This window comes from Triturus cristatus, chromosome 8 (assembly GCF_964204655.1).
Source record: "Triturus cristatus chromosome 8, aTriCri1.1, whole genome shotgun sequence".
NCBI lineage: Eukaryota > Metazoa > Chordata > Amphibia > Caudata > Salamandridae > Triturus > Triturus cristatus.
The window spans coordinates 68,485,984-68,508,360 of NC_140591.1; the positions used below are offsets into that span (position 1 = coordinate 68,485,984).

Consider the following 22,377-nt stretch of genomic DNA (forward strand, 5'->3'; position numbering starts at 1 on the left):
CCGAATTTAATGCCTTTGATGACGTCAAGTTATCGAATGTGACAAGCAAGGGGTTCCATAAAGAAGTTAAACGAGTGGAAAGAGTAGGCACCCGTGTCTAGTGCTCCTCGTATTCAAATTTGTCACAGGCAACTCACTTTGTGGGGCTGGAGTCATTACCTGGGCTACTTTTCAAGAGGGTGATGAAGAGGAGATTAGAAAATCTATATTCAAAATGAATTCAGGGTGATCTGATGACACCGTCCCCTCTTCCTTCTTACATAAAAATGTTCCAGCCTTCACTCCTGTGTTGAAGACTGCCAATTTGTCTTTAAGTAATGGCACTCTTCAATCATACTGGAAGAAAGAGGTGGAAAGAGTGTTATAAAAACAGCTAACAAAGCGGCTAGAAGAAGGCGGTTGCCTAAATGAATGGCCTGGCAGAAGAACGGAAACCTCTGTGGCACTGGATGAGTTGTGCCTAGCTGTTGATAAAGGTGATAGCACTACACTGACCCTGCTGGCTCTATCTGTAGTTGTGACTGTGAACCACAATAACATGATCAGGTGCCGCAGGAGCAGGGTCGGAATAGGCCCAGGCACCAAAATAAAAGTGGGCCCCAATATTGAATTAGATAGCTGAAAAAGTGGCCCATGTTTCCAAATTCGGGCAATTTTAAACTTTTAAAGACATGGTGCATACGTTTTTTTAAAGATGTGGAAGACTGCATGGATTTGAGCTTGCTGCAGGCAATGTTTATTTTAATATTGGGGAATTCTACAGTAAAAACCAGTTCGCAGACCACAAAAGATGCCCACAAATAGCCTAAAAAGAGGCCACACACTGACTTGTCAGAATAGCACATCGGGCACTGCCTGATTGCCTATGGGCCAGTACGACCATGCTCAGGAGTCCAGGCTTAAAGGGGACTGTACTGGACTGGTTAATTAATTTTCTGGAAAATCATTGGTGGATGACAGAGCCTCTCCATATTTGGGACCTTGGTTATGGAACTTCCTTCTGCTTCGGATTTAAGATATAAAATTGTAAATGGGCTTTCAGAAAGCCCGAACACTTTCCTATATTGTTCTCTGATAGAGACTTTTATATGTAGACTCCTCACCTTTTAAATATTGAATATTATCCAGGTGTCAGATTGCATCTGGAAACTTTTCCATAGTTCCTCTGCGCGTCGGGATGTGGTGCCTTGCTGCTCCGTACTGACGCTGTTCCGCTCTGGAAATGATGTGAGGGGCCACTCCTGCGTGCTGACATCAGTTCCTTTCTTTCCGCACCACCAGATGCAGATCCGGAGTTTCCCTCATCTCTCTGAGACTACTTTGCTGGACTATTCCTATAGTCTGTATCTCGAACTCCCTTCTTTTCTTATACAGCGTCTTCAAATCATTCAAAAAGCTGCTGCCCAATTGATCCTCAAAATCACCCCCTGGTGCTTGATTTTAAGTCACTTGCATCAGCTTCATTGGCTACTGATCGCTAGAAGGATCTAGTTTAAGGCTCTTACTTTTTAAGATTTTTAACGCAAGGGAACCTCTCTATTTTAGGCGGCGGTTCAAGCTGTCCTCCCAGGTGTGTTCTCTTTTTTCCAACAACCTCAAATTGTTTCAAACCCCTCGCATTGTCAAATGTAGAAGCGGTAGCCACTCCTCTGCCTACCTGACAGCTAGATTGTGGAATGCCTTACCTCTGGCTTTCCATCTGAAATGGATTTCAGGAAAAAGCTTAAGACGCTTCTTTTTGACTCTACAATAATCCTTTCTTTAGCTTGTTTTTGCTTTTGGACAAGGTGGAAATGTCTTCTTGCTAGTGCTGGGACACCTTTTTAGGTAGCTGTGCACTTTACAAATGTATTTTTTGTGTTTTACTTACCGCCTGTGTTTTCGCATGAGAATACATTTTACCAGTGTGCAAGGGATGTCACCCCTCAAACCACAGGTTTCAAGCCCCCTAGGGACGGTTGCAAACAGATGTCTGTGAAGGATCCCCACTAGGTATGCCTCTAATGTCTGTGGTCAAACCACAACTACTAGACCTGTGAAGATGGTGCATTCATGAACTCGAAGGCTATCAGTGAATGCAAGGTGAAACTCTGTTGGCAAGCACAAGGAGACACCATGCCGGGACCTCTACAAAACCATCGTTTGGTCGTGTTCTCAAAGTCAACGGTGCCGCACTAAAGGTCAGTCTTCGTCACATTCAAAATCTTCAGGTTCCACTCCTTCACGTGCCCCTGATGCAGCGTGTGGACAGCACCAACAGTTCTGCTCCCAAATTCAGCCGCCTTTGGAGCTAATTCAGCATCTGGTTCCAGCACAAACTGAGCTTCTGGGCCTTCAGCCACACTGCGTCAGATTAAAGAGTTCTAATGCGCTTTGCTCATCCCTTCCGCTCCCTACTGACTGCCTCTGGCACACCTTCAGACTCCACAGGACCAAGAGGCTTTCCACCTGGATGGCCATCACGGGTTTCACCCTAGCCCTCCTGCTGGACCCTCTGAGTCTACTCTGTCCTCTGCTCCTGTTTTGACGCTGCCCCCGGCACCTATACCCATGCCCGGCCGAGGCATGTCGATGCAGATGCCACTCTCGCCTCCCAAAGAGGTGGCCTTGATTGTCCAATCCGACGTTGACCCAACGGCGATCTGAATTAGTCTGAAGTTACAACCAAATCCGACCAAGGTTTCTGCACTCGCTCTACCACAAGGCAGACAATATACCTTGCAAGCCCTTTTTGGGACCAACTCTTAGAATGACTATGACCAGGGTGATGAGTTCGCCCAGCCCTATGCTGATGAAAATTGGTTTGAGGACTTGCAAGAGGCTAGTGGGCAGGATACTTGCCCGGAGACAACCCTTTTCTCTCCTCTCAGCTCAACCACGGAAGAATCAGCCTCCTACACCATGGTCATGTGTAGGGTAGCTGAAGTCCTTGACCTCCAACTCCCCTCTATGGAGGTAAAGACAAACATCCTAACGGAAATTCCACAGCCTTGCCAGACTGTCTTTCCTTCCTTTCAACGAGACCTTGATGGATACCCTCCCAGGGGCTTGGGCCAAGCCTTGTACTGGCCCCCAGTGCACCAGCAAAGACTGCAAGACTGTGTGGGGACACAAAGCCCCAGCTGCCATCGTTCTAGGAACAGACACTAAACCCATCGAGGAAGGAGTCACACCCCTAGCTCTATATAGCACCAATGCCGTCCCTGGTCTGAAAGCACCAGCTGCCATCACGCCAGGAGCAGATGCCAAGCCTATTGGGGGAAGGAGGAAGGAGACACAGCCCCTATCGCTACATAGCATCAATGCCACCCCCTTTGCGCGGAAGAAGCATGAGCCAAGAGCAGACTTATCCATGTCCGTAAGAGGCTGGGCTGGGCCACCCCTCTAACTTCTGCAGCTTTGATGGTAAGGAGGTGGTCAGTACAAGAATGGGTAAAAGGAACAACACAGCCACGCACATCTTACCAGGCCCCTAGCAGATCTCCTTTGTAAATTTCCTGCCCATTGCTACGAGGATGATTAATAAGGAAATCAACGATGTTGAATAATTAATAGTAGCAATTCGAAAATCTGGATAATTCATGGCGGACCTGCGGGAGGGGAGTGGGAGGGCTGTAAAAGGTACGGGAAATTATATGGATGATGGTGCACTCAAAAATCCCCAATTCAAATACATATGTAATTGAGGACAGCCTGGAGATTTTGGTATTGCCTCCGGCTGGTCCTATTAACTCTCCTCCTGCAATAAAAAAAAGGACGGTATGACATCAAATGGTTTGGTGTTGTCCCAGGACTTCATTGTTAAGAAAGTGAATGACTTTATAAACGCTCTTCTGGGGAAAGTCTTGATCTTTATAGAAAAAGACTGCAGATGCATTTAACTTGTCTTGCAGGGTGGAGAAGAAGAGAGGGAGGCAGTATTTAATTTGAAAAAACATAAGTGGCAGGAGGCCACTGTAGCTTGCAACATCCATTGTCCCTGCCACTTCTGCCAAACCAAACTCTTAACCATTATACTCCTAAAAGTGTGACAAGCAGACTATACCAATATTAAAAATTCTTGTTAGACCTGGTACCATTGGCGTGAGTCTCCCTTCCATTTTTCACTGATTACCTCCTCTGTTTTTGACAAGTTTCGCTGGTTTAGATGCTTTGGGCACCGTGCCACTGCTATTCAGTGCCACAGTGCAAGTGCTCCCTATTTTGAATTCATGTATTGATTGGTGACTCCCTGATTGGATTATTTGATTTACCTGGCAAACCTTAGTATAGTGCACCATGTGTGCCCCAGGCCTGTAAATCAAATGCTGCTGGTGGGCTTGCAGCACTGGTTGTGCCACCCACAGAAGCAGCTTGTAAAGGCCTGCCATTGCAGAGCCTGTGGGTAACCTGTGACTGCCATATCGACTTGGCAAGTGCACCCACTTGCCAGTCTCTAAACCTTTTCTCTTCTACATATCAGACACCCCTAAGGTAGGCCCCAGGGCAGGGTGCATTGTATGTAAAAGGTAGGTCATGCCCTAATGTGTGTGGCATGACCTGATAGTAAATTACAGCCTATTTTGTTTTTCACTATTACAAGGCTACCTGTCCCCATAGGCCAGAATGAGCAGGTTGATTATAACATCTTTTAATCTGAACTAACCCAGGGAACATGGTAGGAATTCGAGTTTAGTATGCCTGAACTCAGAATGATAAAATACATATTTTTTTAAAGTTGGTTTTAACATTCTGTGTTTGAAGATAACACTTTTAGAAAGTAGGTATTTTCTTGCCTAACCATCCAGCCTGCCTTTGCTAGCTTGTGCATTGTATGTTTGGTTTTGTGAGTGACAGGGGCTGGGGGGGGCTCCAGGAGACAGGGTGAGTCATCACAGGGCTGAATAGACCTATCTACATGTAGAGTGGTGGGAGGAGTAGCACCAGGGCCTGAATAGGGCTGTGCCTGCCTTCCACAATGCTGGCTCCACCTCCTGAGGTGCATCTGATGACCCTGGCCCACACTGACAAAGGAAGAAGGTGTGCACTGGCAGAATGCACCCAGAACTGGTTTGGACTAGGTACAGGACCCTCTGCCTTCAGAGAACAAAGAGAATAGTCGTATAAATATGGGGGCCCAGACCCCAAAACTTGAAATCACTTCTAGGAAAAACAAGACAAACCTTTGTCAAGGAGAAGAACCAAGGAAGCTTGCTGGGAATTCTGTGTGCAGAAGCCTGCGTGTCGCTGGGAGCGCGACTCAACGAGAAGAAGCGTGTTGCTGTCGCAGCTGTGCCGTCGCATCGCCGGAGAAGCGCGTTGCTGCTGCAGAGGCCACCGCCGCATCACCAGAGAAGCATGTCTTCGCCGCAGTTGCCTGTAGTCGCATCACCGGAGAAGCGTGTTGCCACCGCAAGGATCATCGTTGCATCACTGGAGAAGCATGTCGCAGGGCCTGTCGCGGCTCCAAAGTTACAGAGTTCACCGCACGGCCGTCAGGCGTGCACGCGTCATCTTCACGCCATCACATCAAGGGCGCCATCTTATCGCATCGCACCGGATTGTTGCATCGCATCGAGGCGCCATCTTGCCGAATCGTAACCGGAACGCAGTACGAGAATCAACGCATCACCTCCTCTCCAGTAAGGAACAAGACGCATCCCCTACTCTGTGCAAGCATTGAGGAGCGACGCATTGCTTCCCCCGAAGCAAGGAACCGACGCATCACCCTCCCTGCGAACCTTTTGTTTATTTTGCTTTACGCATCTAGGAACTTTTGTGAGAAATATGTTGCATTTATCATCAACTTGAACTAAGTTACTTCTACCATCTTTAAGTCTATTTTGAGTACAGTATTGTGGATTTTTGTCATTTATGGTCTTGTGTCAAGACTATATAAAGAATACTTATTTTTATCCAACCTGTGTGGTGTCCATTTGTAGTGTTTTCACTGTGTTACTGTATGTGTTCACAAATGCTTAACACACTGCCTCTGAGATAAGCCTGTCTGCTCGTGCCAAGCTACCAAGGGGGTGAGCAGGGGTTATCCAGGAGTGTAATCCCCTTTCCCTGATTTAGAGACCCCCAGTTCTAACAATTCTTTACCAGAAACTTCCAATATGGAACCTTTGTTTGCAGGGGCATAGCTTAGTCAGTGAGATTCGTGGAAGGGGGAGAGAGGTGAATCTCAAATTTGCCAACCAAAAAAACAGTGGGCCGCAATGTGATTGGTTCATGGTGTCAAAGGTTCAGGATTGACTGTTCCCATGAGGAGCTGAGTCAGTAATGATTTGCTTTAGATGGGCCTCTGGGGCTGATTTAGAGTTTGCCAGACAGGTACTCCATTGCAAAGGCGACTCAAGACTGCTCAAGGTCGCCTACCTGATTTTGAGTCTGGCGAACTTTGATTTTTAAGCCGAGGGAGTAACATTTACTCCATTGATATAAAACTTCCTTCGATGGCCCAACAATGTAGGAGACATCAAATCAGAAGTAAGCTAATCAACCGTTTGCCCTATTTACAGTGGACAGTCGGATGGCTTTTTTTTTTTTTTACTTTAGTTTGTTTTTGGGGGAATAAAACTCTGAAAACGTTTGACAGCCAATGGTTGCTGCCTATGTATAGAGCTATCAATGAGGGCCAGCAAGCCTCTCTAAATTTGGCAGACAGACTAAAAGCAGTGCAGCAAATGGTAAGTCCTCAGCCACGTTATCTGCCGTTACTCCATCTGACAAACCCTAAATCAGACCCTCTGTCTAGAGTGGCACAGTGGGTGAAAAACAATGCTTTCAAATGCTACCCTGATTATTTTTCTGTGGTTGCACTATTCGCAAGCATTTCTCTCATCGCCTTTTGCGTATTTGATTGCATTATTATGCCTGGATACCTGGGAGTGGCGCAGCTTTCCATGCCTACTACTGCCAATGTTTGCAAATTTAAAAAAGTTGTACATTTGCATCCATTCAAGGAGTACTTCTATGGGTGTGTGTGCAGATTTGCTACATTTTTTGTAAACCGGTCACTATGTATATTAAGGTCCCGATCCAAAGGGTGTTGCAGTACCAGTGGTTGGCCATGTGTAGTGCTGGACTTACTACAAAGGTGTAAGTTACGACAAAAGTGCAATTTGTGAATAACAATTAGTAGTAAACTTAATCAAAAGTGTAAACTTACTTAAATGTCCAAGTGACCTTAGTGAATCAGGCTCACCGTACACAGTTATACTGGCCAATTCTCTCAATTTTTGGTGGATGACTCTTGATTATCTTTTCAACACAAAATTATGTTTTTTAACTCAAAATGTTGTTATTTTAAACATCTCTCTCCTAAAACTGACTCACTGCAAAGCAAGTTAATGGGGAAATAAATGTATTTTTTTTCTCTAAATCTTACCCTTAGCCTTGTTTTCCCAAATCTTGGCATCCTTTTGCCATTTAATGTTATCTCACATTTAGAGAAAATGAAACATGTTGCATAATGAACTCTTTTATGACAAATTAATAAATAAAAAGCAACACTGAAATTACTATTAGCATAATTTATTATTCTACTGCCACCCAACACGTTGGGGAGTCTGACAGTGTTTAGAGGTACTTGTCTGTCATGAAATCTCATTTAGTATTGTCTACTCTGCCTCACTGTTACCCCATAAAAGAGACATAGCAGTCATTTAATTAGCATTCAAAGCATAAACTAAACTGTCTTCTGAATGTTATTGACAAACATGCCTTATTAATATCTGAAGGAAGAATGGCTGAGCCAGGAAATCTAGTTTGCCGTCCAGACTGCTCAGCGCCAAGTAGCACTGCTATTTCAGCGAATTGTAGTTGCATTTATATAGTGCTCTTTGCCCCTGGCGAGGCGTTGAAACGCTTTACGGTAAGTAGCATGCTCCGCCTGAACTTGAGGTTAGTGGTTTACCAAGTGGTATTGGTCATGATCTGTCATGTCCAGTGCAGGACCACTACCATTTCCCCTATGTTGGCATGAGCACGCTGCTGTCCTTACTTTGCACACGTTAATATACAAACGTCTTTTGCTTTGTGCCTCTCTGTACTTTCACACAGAACTTACTGTTATTTTGTGTTCTGTATTTTCATAGGATTTAGTCTGAACACCAGAGGCAAGGTCAAACAACAATGCCCCTTGTTATGCAGTTTTGGTTAGGCTCTAGCACATAGACAAAACACACAAATGCAGCTATTGTTTGGGAACACGTACTCTTTGTCATATAGGTATGCACAGACCTGCAAAAACACAAACAAGTTTGTGACTACACCTGAGAAGTAGAACATTCATCTGTGCATGCTACGATACAGGGTATGCTGCAAACACATGGAGATCTTCTGATATATGATCACTTTGCTTCTGTAGAAGGGGAGGGGAGTTAGTTTACCCTATAAAATGACAGCTCCTTTTATGATTTATGGATTACTTATTATGCTGACTGTATTTGTCTTAGGCATTGTTTTACTTGTTTTTATCACGTATACTGCATACTAGAGCACAATAGTTAAAATAAATATTTTAAACATTGCTCGTGTCTCTGTCAGATCTTTTTGAGGACCAGTAGGAGTGTGAGAGCGAAAGGGTGTGTTATGTCACCGCATTTCCTGAGAGGGTTGGGAGTGTTGTGTTTGGGGGTGTCTAATCGCTTGTTCCTTTGTGAGTGAGTAGGAGGGCAAGTGAGACACTATAGCTAGTCGGTCGCGGGTTCCTAGGTACTAAGGTGGTAGGATAACTCAGTCCCTGCCCACTAAGGTTCTATGGTCCCACGCATAACTCTGATTTAGTAGACGTCCTGCAACAGGCCATGTGGTCTGAAAAAATATATACACATATGCTTTTATTCCAGTTTCTTTGTGGTAGTTTCAAATTAATAACAGTTAGGTGTTATCATTACTGGGGACTATGTGGTTTCAGGTAAACGATTGGTGAGGAAAAAAAGCTAAAATGTCATTCTTTCATGCAGTTGTTTCTCCCTATTTCTATAAGTTTTTGCTTTACTCCTCGTTTCACAGTTTTCTGACATAAATGCCAACACTCCCACTTTAGCAGGGAAACTCCTGATGTGCCCTTACATCCTGTTTCAGTGTTCCTGTTCCTACACGCTGCAGGCCTTTTGCTTCTATTGAGATTGCCCAGTGGCCTGAAAAGTGGTAGGGTTTGCACTATGTGAGACTGTATAAAGAATTTTAAAATGCTGGACCCGCTGCTTTTCAAGGAGACTTTGTCTGTGCTTAAAGTAAGCACGCAGTCGCTTGAGTGCAACTTCTTCCAAATATCACTTTCGGACGTTCACAAGCATTTGAAAACATAGCAAGACAAACGTTTGCGAAATAAACAGTGAAACATGAATTGCAAGGCTCGAACACCTGGAGCATGGCGCCCTGGGTCCAATTTGTATGCAGAGAAAAGGTAGCACTCTAGTTCTAGAACTTAGCGCTGTGCTACGGTATGTTCGTAAGTAACGCAACTAGCGCAGGTTTCACACCACGGTCCTGTGGGGTTACCAAGCTGCGATCCTTGCGTAAGGAACGCATATAGCACATTTTCCTCACTGAGACTGTCACTGTGCTACGGAGTAAAATAAAGCAGGTGGCGCAGGTTTCCTCGTTTCAGTGCTACGCTATGTGCGGAAGATACGCCGCTAGCGTAGGTTTTCCTGCGGATGTTTGTGCGTAGCGTCTGTAGTGGCCGCTGTTGTCCTTGTAGGTCCCGGTGTCTCTGACTCCCAGACATGCTGCAGGCCGCCGTCCGAGCCCTGGGGCCACGGGTCCTGCTGGCGCCCATCTGCTCCCTCGGGCCCCGGGCCCTGCACAGCACGCCCCGGAGTCCAGGCCCACGCGTGGCGGTTGTGAGTATCTGCCTCCCAGCTCACCCCCCCCCCCGTACCCTTTTCACTTTGACCTTTGCTACTGCTCCTCCTCTTTACTTTCCATCTACCCCACCCACTTTTTTCTCAGTTTCACTTTCAGTAGTAATATACTCATCCCCTTCCCTCTTTTTCCCTCCCTCTCCATTTGAGGGGCACTTTAGCTCATTTCTTCTTTCTCCTTTCCTCCTGCCCCCCTTTTATTTGTTTGCTTTTCTCTAGTCACTAAATTGTCAGTATATTTTTCCTTGTATGCCAACATTTCAGAAGGGGAAAGTAGGAGATTTAAAAAAAGAATCGGGAGAATGTGTTTCCCCCCATTGACTTCTATGGAAGCAGCGGCCATTTCAGACAGGACACGGCCAAAATAAAGCCATATATGGCTTAAAACATCTGGACTCTCCCGCCTGAATCGGGTGTATTGTATTGTATTGGTCACTTGTAAAGCGCACTGTCGCCCAAAGGGTTTCCTGGCGCTGCTGAACATGTGCTCAGGTCAGCCGTAGATGGACAAAACGGCACTGAGTAGACTGATCGAGGAGAGCCAATAGATTTCATTCTCTTGGAAAGAGCCAAGTTTTGACTCTTTTCCTAAATGGCATCAGATCCTCCAACTGTCTGATATTGGTGGGAATCGTATTCCTGAGCTTTGCTGCCGCAATGCTAAAAGCTCTCCCACCTGAAGTTGTCTTTCTAAATTTGGGCACCTTGGCCAAATTGTCTGAGGATGAACGTAAACTCCGGATGGGGACATACCATGCAAATTTGTTCTGCTATTGGCTGGTATGATTTTGCTACCTTTCTTTTTTGCTTGAATTTCATTCCACTTTACAAATTTTTTCCCCATTTTGCAACATCTGTTTATCCAATTGCTTACCTTCTTTTACACCATCACCATCAGAAACTTTGCACACACTTGAACCTATATTACCTCACCAAACAGTACATAGCCTAAGCACATATAACAATTATAATAGTCTTCATATAGTAATTCCTGTTATACTTCCTCCATTTCTAAGTGCAGCAAATAACAGGTGTCACTGATTTTTTTTTTTTTAAACAATTTTTATTAGTTTTTCCCCAACTGTAGCATCCTGAAATCCGCGTTACATACAATAATCTTGTGTAGGAGAACCAGGCAAGTGATGACAGTACAAAAGAGAGCAGTTCCGCAACAGTGCCATTACTAACCCCCCACCCCGCTCCCTCTCTACCCCCACCCCCCGTCAGTGTGCCCGCCTCGGTCTCCCCCCCCGCGGTGAGGCTTAAAGTGCCCCACGCAGCCAGGGAGCCGAACTCGGAATCATGGGACGAACCCCATCAATGTTCTCAAAAGTACCAACGGCTGTACTCTACCACTCATATGCATACCACTCTGAAGCTCGACCTCCATACACATCACAAGAAGTTTGCGCAAATAGCGACAACTCTCGGGGAATATTCAAGCGGTCCCCTCCTGAGTAGTCTCCCCGGCAGTCCCAGCAGGTCCCTCCACGCTCCTCCCAGGCCGGGCCGCGTACGCCTGAGCCTCACCCTCCTCTTCCTGTTCCCCCAAGCGGCGAAGCTCTTCCACCAGAACCCCCCACGCCCTGACAGCATCCTGCGCTTTGTCATTGGAAGCACGCCTGGCCAATTGTAGGCGAAGCGTCCCTTCAGTCCCCGCCCAAGCCAGGAAGCTCGCCCTCCACCTCCGAACACTCGGCCCCGTTCTTGCCTTCCAGTGCATGGTAAGCTCCCTCTTCGCCATTATCAGCCCCAGATCGACAAATTTGCTCGTGATTTTTGTACGGGGAGTATGCGGGAACCAAAGCAGAAGGCAAGCTCCCATGTCCACTGTCAGCACGCGTTCAGTCACTCGATTCAGGCACGCCACCACATCCGTCCAGTAAGAGCCCAACCCCGGACAGGACCAGAACATATGGCCAAAATCAGCCCTCTCCGTATGGCACCTAGGGCAGCCCGACGAGGAGCCTCCAAAATATTGCAGGAGCTTTGCCGGGGTTAAATAGGCCCTGTGGAGAGTATAGAATTGGACCAGCTGAAATCTAGCGTTGCGCGTGCCCTTCCAGGGTCGTCGCAGCAGCTGCGACCATGTCGCCTCCGGGATAGGCCTGTCAAGATCCCCCTCCCACTTCTCCCGCAGGGTCGCCAGGGGCGCGAGCCCCTCCGTGGACAGCCGCCCATAGAGGCAAGTGATGGCCTTCACGGTGCCCGCCGCCATAACAACGTACTGACATCCCAAGGACGTCGGGGGTTCCGACAGCCCCATCCTCCAGTGCTTTCGAATCCCAGCCACCAGGGCAGAATGAAGGAGATAATCCCCCCTCGGCAAATCAAAATCCCTCTGCAACTCGTGGAACGGCAACAAAACCCCGTCGCGATGGAGATCCCCAAGCATGTGAGCCCCACGATCCTCCCAGCCCGCCAACGCCGACCAGTCTCCGCCATGGGGGAGAGCCGTGCACATGCCCAACGGAATCTCCGGGGCATAGGGGGCCACGAAACCCGCTCGTTTCTGACTACGGAGCCAGCAGAGTCGAAGCGTGCGCTCCTCGAGCGTGAGCTGGTCCAACCGGAGCCTTTGCTGCAATATAATGAATGACAATACATGCCGAGGGATAATCCTACCCTGTGGGCCCTCCGGGCCTCTGAACTCGCGCGCCACGGCCTGTGTGAGACACTGCAACTGCGCCGCCAGATAATACCATTCGAAGTCCGGAACTGCCAGCCCCCCCTCCACCCTCGGTAACAGGTGTCACTGTTACCCTCTTTATTGGTACTGTGTACAAGAGCTGCACTAAACATATATTGCTCAAGCTGCTTCAGTGTTCACTCAAATTCCTGTAACACACAACCTGTAGAATATCGACGAAACAATCAGTGCAGCAAATCTTCATCTCCTGACTGCTCTCCAGTGCCTAATTTGAGCTGGTGGCACTTAATTGTCAACATCCGCTTGTGACAGTCTGCCACAAGGTAGCACTGTCTGTCTAAATTTAGACATGACCACAGCAACAGTTAATTATTAATTCAATATACATTAAAAGTGACTATAACCTGCCGCCTAAACCATTCTTATAGCTTTGGGGGCATGAAATATTCCGAACTGTCTCACTTGCAGGAGTGTGATGGTTAGTAGTTGTGTTATTATCATTGCAAACGCTGGCAGGGGCAATGTGTGGTGCAAGCTGCAGTGGCCTCCTGACAATAGTCCTGGCACTTGCTTTTTTACGAATTAAGCACTGCTGCTCTCTAAACCCAGCAGAGATTATTTAAAATTAAAAAAACTTGAGTCAGATTCATACTTTCTCCTGAAATCCAAGGGTTAAAGTGTAGGGCGCCTGACTGGTAACCATAGAAAGGTAACTGTGTCAGTTAGCTTAGATAAACTGGATTGGTGTATTCCTCTAGCTCTAACAGCCTGTTGCTTTGTCATTAATACTGACACCATGCTGCCTGCTAACTGTGGCAGGGCGCAGACCACCACAGCAACCTCTTTGAACTGACCTCCATAGAATGGATACCTATAACATCTGCAACTCCCTGCGTTATTTAGGAATTGGTTCACAGTTATTGGAGACTGGATCTCAGAAAAGCTAAGTGTAATCTTGCTCAGCTCTAAGGCCTGTACGCTGTTTAGACAGAGAAATTTGACGCTGAGCACTTTACTCACTTTAGAACGGTTGGGTGATTCACACAATTCCCTTTCAGAAGACAACACGCTAAAACATCCCCTGATGAAGGGCCAAGCCCGAAATGCATTGGGCATAATACTACCATAAATGCGAAAATAACAAATTCCACATTACTAAAGAACGTAATATTATGAATTGAAAAAAAGAAGATGAATACATTTGAATTTTGAAAAATATCTACACGAGTTTAAAGTTTATTGAAAATCAACAGAGTGCAATTGGGGACGCTCTCCCTTGCCGGCAGCAACGCAAATCAATCACACAGGGATGTGTGCCATGTCGAGACTTCAGTTTAATCTGCCCCCAGGCACGCAGTCTGCAATGGCATCATGCATAGCCTTGGTGAGGGGACCCTAGAGTTGCACAATTCATGCTGCTAGACTTGGTGTCCCTCTTCAGTGCCAATGCACTAAGTACCAGAGGTACCATTTACTAGGGACTTACAAGGGGTACTAAAGTGATGACAATTGTGAAACAAAAGGTAAACGTTTAGGTAAAGTACACTGCTACGGGGAACCTGGTTAGCAGGGACCCAGTACTCTTTAGTCAAAGGTGCATTAAAAGCCTGTCAAAAACAGGGGGACGTATGACTGCAACAAAAACCCAGTTTCCTACAAGCATTTACAAGACTCCCCGGCTTGTACATTGTTGACCAAGGTTGATAATATGCATTCAAATTCTGTTCTCAAAAGTTTGTACTTATATATTATTGTCAGAGTTCTTTGATGACATGAAGTTGTATAACATATTCCCTAGGGGCATTGTCTGGCTTAAGGAAAAGAGAAATTACCCCCTTTGCTAGTTCACTCAAGAAAAGGCTGAAGGTCAGCGCCATTTTGGATGCAACAGAATTGAGCCATAATGCATGCTGACCAAGCAACATAATGCGCGTTAGGTTCCTGATAAATGTTGCCACCTCCATCGAAGTTGTAAAGCTTTCTAACATGGCTGCTCTGTTCACAATTAACCCACACTGGATATGAACACAGGGCAATAGGCTTAACACTGAAACCGTCATTTAAATTCTCGGAAAAACCCACAAAATTTTGAATAATCATCTCAAGATTCAGGGTGAATTTCCTAGTGGAACACATCGTTTTCCCATAGGGAAACTAGCATCCTCCCTCTATGCCTATGAAGTGTCACGTCCGCCATTCACAGTGCATATTGCCACATGCACTTCCACTCAGCGGGCTTATGAAGAGTGTCAAGCTTTTGCCTGTCATGACGTAACTGTGGTAGAGGCGATCTTTCTCTACTCCTTTAATATTATTGCTGAGTACTTAAGGAATGCCCAACTAACCATGGATATAGAGCAGGCTTCGAGTAGCTCACAAGCTACTGGCAGCTCTTAAGCTACCTGTAATTAGCTCTCATGTGTCCACCCCGGCTTACTATACCAAAATTGAAACGTATGTAATCTGGACCAAAATGTGTGTATTTTCAGAACTCATAGGCTAATTTTTGGAGAAAAATGGTTGACTTTCCAGAAAATGTTTAAAGCTGATATTTTCCATGATAAATCATGTGGTGCAGGGGAGGCTTTTTACTAATAGTATTACCTTGGTGCCAGGGGCTTAAGTTGTGGTTTGCCAATGTGCAACATTCCGTCCATCATCTTGTGTGTTTCACTGTTCGCCCTATGTAGGAAGGGTATGCCCATACGTGGGTCCCGTGCTCACTACGCCACTGGAGTCAAGCTATCCTGGCTGAAGAGGGGTGAAACCCCGAAACCGGTCCTAGGATGCTTGATTCCGGTCCAGGGAAGACATGGCTTGGCAGTTCGGGCTGGACTGTTCCCATGAGGCACAGGGTCAAGACTGATTTGCATATGGCCATGTCTGAACTGGGGTGACGTGGTGAGCAAAATAACGATGGATTAAACCCAGATCTGTGACTGGGGGTGAATGTTTTGCCAATGTGCAACATTACGTCCATCATCTTGTGTGTTTTGCTGTTCGCCCTATGTAGGAAGGGTATGCTCAGATGTGGGTCCCGTGCTCACTACGCCACTGGAGTCAAGCTATCCTGGCTGAAGTGGGGTGAAACCCCGAAACCGGTCCTAGGATGCTTGATTCCGGTCCAGGGAAGACATGGCTTAGTAGTTCGGGCTGGACTGTTCCCATGAGGCACAGGGTCAAGACTGATTTGCATATGGCCATGTCTGAACTGGGGTGGCGTGGTGAGCAAAATAACAATGGATTAAACCCAGATCTGTGACTGGGGGTGAATGTTTTGCCAATATGCAACATTCCGTCCATCATCTTGTGTGTTTTGCTGTTTGCCCTATGTAGGAAGGGTATGCCCAGACGTGAGTCCCGTGCTCACTACGCCACTGGAGTCAAGCTATCCTGGCTGAAGAGGGGTGAAACCCCGAAACCGGTCCTAGGATGCTTGATTCCGGTCCAGGGAAGACATGGCTTGGCAGTTCGGGCTGGACTGTTCCCATGAGGCACAGGGTCAAGACTGATTTGCATATGGCCATGTCTGAACTGGGGTGGCGTGGTGAGCAAAATAACGATGGATTAAACCCAGATCTGTGACTGGGGGTGAATGTTTTGCCAATGTGCAACATTCCGTCCATCATCTTGTGTGGTTGTTACATATTACATTTGTAAAGGCATTGCAGATTTACAAAGCCTGTGTTTTTTAAATTACTGTCGGCAACCCACCTGGTGCACTGAGGTGATCACAGCTAGTAATCTTGCATGGGGTGGCTACTAATGTAATCTTGTCTGATGTGATCACTATTACAACACTAATAATATTATTAGCTGAGAATGTTTTTTATTGGACACAAATGGCTCTTGTTACAGAAAAGGTTGGAGACTCCTTGGATAGAATCTTCATATTTAAAGCATTATGGGTTCATACACTGTGGCTACAGTGGCAGCATTGCTGTGTTGTACACGCTGTAATACCGGCAAGGCTAGACCGGGAAGCAGAGAGACTAACCATTTAGGAAAGTTAGATTGCATAAAATGTAACATTTACGAAAATACCACCTGCCCTATCTTTTTCGCATATCTAATGGAAGATGTATACAATCTGAGTTATATTAAAGCGATTATCCCATTAGGCATAAAAGATTGAAAAACAAAGAATCCGCCCTATCAGAACTTTTTTTTAGTGCAATTGGAGATGCTTTCAACCCTGAAATTCTCTTCTTCCCCACAGTTCCCCATATTTTTCCACGTCACTTCCTTCTACCTTCCCCCGTTCTTAAATTTCTCTTACCCCTCTGCTCAAAATGTGGGCTTCATTTTCAACCACTCTCTCTCTATCCTCGCATATTTCTACTACTTCTTGTTGCTATCGTTTTAAGCTTCACAGTCTTTCCAGGTCAGCAAAACTCTTTTTTTAATTCTTATTCTGTCCCATTATTGTTTCATCCTGCTGTTTGCTCTTTTTGCCTCTTCTCCTGCTTCTCTAAAATTCATCTTTAATTCTGCCACCCTTTTTCTCTTTAAACTTTATCCGACTGCTCAACTCTCCACCTCATATCTCTCCACTACTTTTCTCCTTCCACCTCCAGTACTCTTTCCAATACATTGCCTTCAGATGTGTCCAAGGTGTGGCCTCTCCTGCCTTTTCAGTTCTACATTCCCTCTCTCCTCCTATGCTGTAGTTCAGGCTGGTTCCCCTATCCTATGTGTGCCCCTAGCTTTGGAACTCTGTCCTCTGTCCCTCCACAATTCCTTAAAGTCTCTTTCAAGGCCCAGGTTCTCCACACGGCTTGTCCAAATAGCTTTGTCTCTCTCTCTCAGAAGTGAATTGTGAGTTTTGTGTGCACTTCTGTCATATTCATTGATATGCACCGCCCGAACTTCTTGTAGTGTGATCTGTCTTAAGCTAAGGCATATGGATTGTATAAATAAAATTAAAAATATATATGCTTAAGTAGTCTCAATGTCTATTCATGTTATGTTAAACTGTATTTTTTTATTGCCTCAGCCATACATATTGCATGACTTCTCTTTTCACAGGTCTTATCGGGTTGTGGTGTTTTTGACGGGACAGAAATCCATGAGGCATCTGCGTAAGTATAAATTATAAGGTGTGTGCATTCAACACATGTCCACCACTAAGGATATTAGCCTACAGCTGCCATGCTTTTCCTAGGATGACATTCCAATCCTTTCACCACCCATCAACCCACCACCATGCCCCGCCATCAGCTCTTTCCCCACTCATCTTTTTGTTCATTGGTTAGTATGGTGAGCCATTACCTGAAGCACTTTTGGTAGGGCAACCACAGGTATTAGGGCACTGTCGCTAAACCACGGTTCACTGAGATGCCCAAACTATAGTTTATTAATGTATTAGTATATGAAGTTATTAATTATTAAATTAGCATATGTACCGAATTCAGATCATGTACATATACAAGTCAGTTCTTGTATTCATCTATTCACTATGGAGAATACAACTTTTCCCCTTCACTAGTCCGCTGTGCACATTTCTTTGCAATACATTCCTGATATCGGCTATTTTACCATCAAAAATCTTTGGTGAAATCAGGGTCCAAACTCTTTTATTCCTTCAAGATGCTGTAGAGGACTTGACTTTGGTACATCCGTCCAATCTCAGACTGCAAGCATAAATCCAATGATTGACTTCCCAAACTGCATCCCACAAAGAAAGCTGCAGAGCCTTGGTTATCAGTGGTCTTGTCTATCGATCTGGTAGTTATTTCTTTTAGAACCAATCTTACCTTCCTAGCATATTTTGCAAACAAACACCACCTTTCTTACAAGCAGCAGTTTGCTTCATTTCGCCCTCACACAACTTTTCCTCATTACTCTTTTCTGTCATGTTTCCCTACCTCATCACATGATACACCATCATCGCTCTCATTAGGAGGCACCTCAACCATGTCCAGTTCATCTGGACACCAACTTGCACCTTTCTAGAAATAGAAGCCTTCTTTGTGGGAATCTTGTTCATCCCTCTGAACTAACTCCTTCTTATAAAATGCTTTGCAGTTTCTTCGATCACTCGCTTAGCAGTATTATGAATGACCTAAGCTGCTTCATTTGGTCCTGAGAACTTACCGATCCCCTTAGCTACCTTCCCTACATTTTTGTTACTCTGACCCATTTTCTTTAATTAGAAACACTTTTTTCTCAGCTTCCCTCTTGCCCCTTGCCCGGTCACCTGGTCTGACCATTTCATAACCCACTTCTCGTGGGAAGTTTCTAATACTGAGCCTTTAGCACGCTCGTGCTACAAATCAGCCTTTGGTAAAATTGACCCACTTGAACTTAATATGGCCTTAGAAGCTTCCAGGCGTAGCCTGGTAGGGGAGCTCAAGGAGGCTGGGTTCTCTAGTTGGGTCTCGAACGCAGTTGCTACGGTGGCCCCACAACGTTCCCGTAGGTTGGCTAGGGAATCTCCGTCGAAACCCTGGTTTAACCAATGCCTTAAAGCCTTGAAACATGACTGTAAGACCCTTGAGCCGGCCTGGTGGAGAAGTGGGTATTGCCCGGCTGACAATCGGAAGCTCAGAGATAATCAGAAAATATACTATGCAGCCATTACGTTGCCTAAAGGGCAATTCTATGTGGCCCGTATTGAATTAGCCAGTAACAACTCTAATGAAATTTTCGCTATTGTTCAGAGCTTCACGTTCCCTCTGGCCAAAGCTAGTGTGGCGCCATCTTCACCTTCCTGGTGTAACACTCTCTCCTGCTGTTTTCAGGATAAGATTCGGGCTATCCAAGCTGCATTTACTCCCTGCGACATCAGAATGGAGGCATCTTTGGAGTGTCAACCTGTTGGCACAGCTCATTCCTTGTCGGTATTTAGGCAAGTCGACCCATTGGACTGTCTTATAATCCTAAAGTCTGGCTCGCCCTCGGACCCATGTCCGGCAAGTATACTGGCAGCAGTTGCAGGGGTCGCAAACACAGAAGTGAATACCATCCAAGGGTGTAACAGGCCCCCGTAGTGCGGGGGGGGACCCCAAGCTCCAGGGAGCCCCCTCAGCACTGCAATCTGGCCGGAGAGCTCCAGATTGAGCCCGGAGGGGGCCCCTTGATGTACCGTGCAGGGAGGCCCCCTCAATTTTCGTTACGCCGGTGGTACCACAGGCTTGGAAGGAGGCTAAGATCTTGCCACTCCTAAAAAAGCCGTCACTGTACCACCTTTGTCCAGGGAATTACTGGCCTATCGCCTTCCTTCCTGCTTTGGCGAAGGTGTGTGAGAAAGTGGTATATAAACAGCTCACCGATTTTGTGGAAAGGGAGGCGCTCCTGCATCCAGCCCAATCAGGGTTCCAGGCGACTCACAGTACCAAAACAGTGCTGGGTGGCGGAGGCCATCCGGGAGTGTTTGGATGCCGGCGGGTGAGCTGCATTAATTTTGCTAGACCACTCAGCGACGTTCGACACGGTGTCGCACTCACCTCTCCTGTCACGTCTGGCCAAGATTGTCTGTCGGCTGCCGTGTGGGGCTGGCTCCGGTCCTTCCTGGAAGGGCGGGTTGAGCAGATCTGGATTCCACCGTCCTCCTCCTCCCCTCAGCCAGTGACAACGGGTGTCCCCCAGGGTTCCTCCTTTTCAATATCTATGTCACTCTGATTTATTTGGCGGAGGAGCTGGGGGCCAAGGTGATGTCTTTCTTAGTTTTAACTCACTTTAGAATTATAATTTTTGCACTCTGCCCCTCACTCATAGAAACATTGGAGAAAAAACACCTTACGCTCCTCTCCTGAGGGAGAGTCGTAGCCCACACTGTGTACCTTGCAGTAGATGTGTGTAAGAGGGAACCCAATGATGAAGCATGTCACCTGAGTGAGGGTTCTCGTCTTTAGAAAGCAATTGCTTTCTAATTTTCATTACCCGATTTACATTTAGTTAGCACACCATCCGGTTACTTTCTGTGAATAGTATAGAGTGGAGTGGTACCGTGGATGGTAATAATTCCTCCATTTATGACCTTTTTGTGAGATTATAATTATACTACTATCTCACATCTCAGGTCTGAAGTGAAGGGCATTTTGCTGGTTCAGTCCTGCAGGGCTTCCTGATGTGAAGGTTTACCATTGCTCGATCAGTGGATTATGAATGCGCTGGAGGTGACTCTGCCAGCAACATTGAGGTCCTCGGAGAGAATTCATCCCCTTGCCCCATGGTTTATCACAGCCTTGCTGCTAGAAAACAAAAACGCTGCAAGGGCTTAGAAAGGGAGTGGAGGAAGTCCTACTATAAGGAGAAGGCGGTGTCTAAACTAGGTTTAAAAAACTATCACGGGCTTCGTAAGACACTAGAGCGGTGTTTTACTCCAACAAAATTATAAATGCCCAAAACGTCCCCAAAACATTGCTTAATGTGGTTAAGGATCTTTCTGACCCCAAAAACATCTCTCAGGTACCTGTGTTGTCCAACAAACTTTGTAAAGATTTGGCCGATCTCTTTATTAAGAAAGTGGCCGATATTCAAGCTCTTCTCTCAGAAGCTCCTTCGGTTGTTGCTCTGGCTTCTTGTACTACCTCAAATAATTTGCTTGAGGAGATTAGGCTAGGAAGTGGAAAAACTTTGCCAAGTGTACTCCCAGATGTTCAGAAAATTATTCTTGCTGAACATTTCTCAATTGAAATCAATTAGATCTGGCTCCCCACTTGACCCTCTCCACCCTTCGAAATTCAGTCTCTTAGATCTGGAAATAGTCCAAAAGGTAGTTGAAGTACTCAACTCCTCACTTAGAGAGGGCCGCATTCCAGCAGCCTGTAAACTCGCTGTGGTTCTCCCGCTCCTGATTAAGCCCGCTCTCGACCCCACTAACTGGTCGAGTTTTAGAACAATTTTCAATGCTGCCCATCCTAGCGGAAGTCCTCGAAAAGCATTTAAATTTGCAGCTTACTACCTTCGTGGAAGATCATAATGGTCATGATTCATCTCATTCAGGCTTCCAAGTGGGACACAGTACTGAATCCGCTCTCTTAGGGGTCACAGAACATCTTAGGCATCTCCTGGATAAGGGCGGTACAGCTGCACTGATTTGATTAGATCTCAATGCGGCCTTTGACACTGTCCTATTCGATCCTCTTGGAAAGGCTTAAGTCACTGGGCCTGGATGGCACTGCATTAGTCTGGATGCCTTTGTTTCTCGAAGACTGTTCATTCCAGGTCTTTTCAGGCAGTGTTAGGTCAGAACCATGGGCACTAGTCTGTGGCGCCTCCCCCCCCCCCCCAGGTATCGGGATTAAGCCTGATGCTGTTTAACATCTATGTTCGCCCAGTTGCGGAGGTGGTAGAGAGCCGTGACTTAACTTCGTTCTCATATGCAGATGACACACAGATCATCTTTGCTTTGTAGTCTGCACAGGGCAATAACATCAGAACCCTGAATTTAGTCCTATGTAGGATCTGTGCGTGGATGGGTGTGAATTTACTTAAGCTCAATGGAGAGAAGACTGAGGTCATGGTTCTGGGGAAAAAATCCCCAGCTATGAGGCCCTCAGCAGTGGCCGAAGACTCTGAGCAGCCTCCCAGATTTGTCACCTAAGGTAAAACACCTCGACTTCTGGCTGGATGAGAGGCTTACGATGAAGCCGCAGGCTGTTAAGGTAGCTTCTAACTTTTCTGCATTTCTGAGGCAGATAAGAAATATAGGTAAAATACCTTTCTCTGCCCAGAAAAGTGTGATCCAAGCACTAATCCCGTCTAGAATTGACTACGGAAACATTTTATACTAGGGGGCCGAGAAGGAAGTCATCTGGCACCTTCAGGTAGGTCAAAATGCAGCTGCAAGGATGCTGTTTCGCCTTTTATTAAGTATGCGTCTGCATCACATCTTCTTCGTGAACTCCATTGGTTGACAGTAGA

General features: G+C 46.1%; 1 protein-coding gene across 1 annotated transcript in view; it reads left to right on the top strand.

Annotated features, from left to right (window-relative positions):
* The first annotated feature begins 9,641 nt into the window (after window positions 1-9,641).
* The window catches only part of LOC146801343 (glutamine amidotransferase-like class 1 domain-containing protein 3, mitochondrial), a 41,062-nt gene continuing 28,326 nt past the window's right edge, over window positions 9,642-22,377 (top strand). Inside the window, exons 1-2 of the mRNA XM_085620995.1 lie at window positions 9,642-9,836; window positions 17,536-17,588. Coding sequence (XP_085477121.1) covers window positions 9,720-9,836; window positions 17,536-17,588 — 170 coding nt within the window. The 5' untranslated portion in view covers window positions 9,642-9,719. The remainder of the gene's footprint in view (window positions 9,837-17,535; window positions 17,589-22,377) is intronic.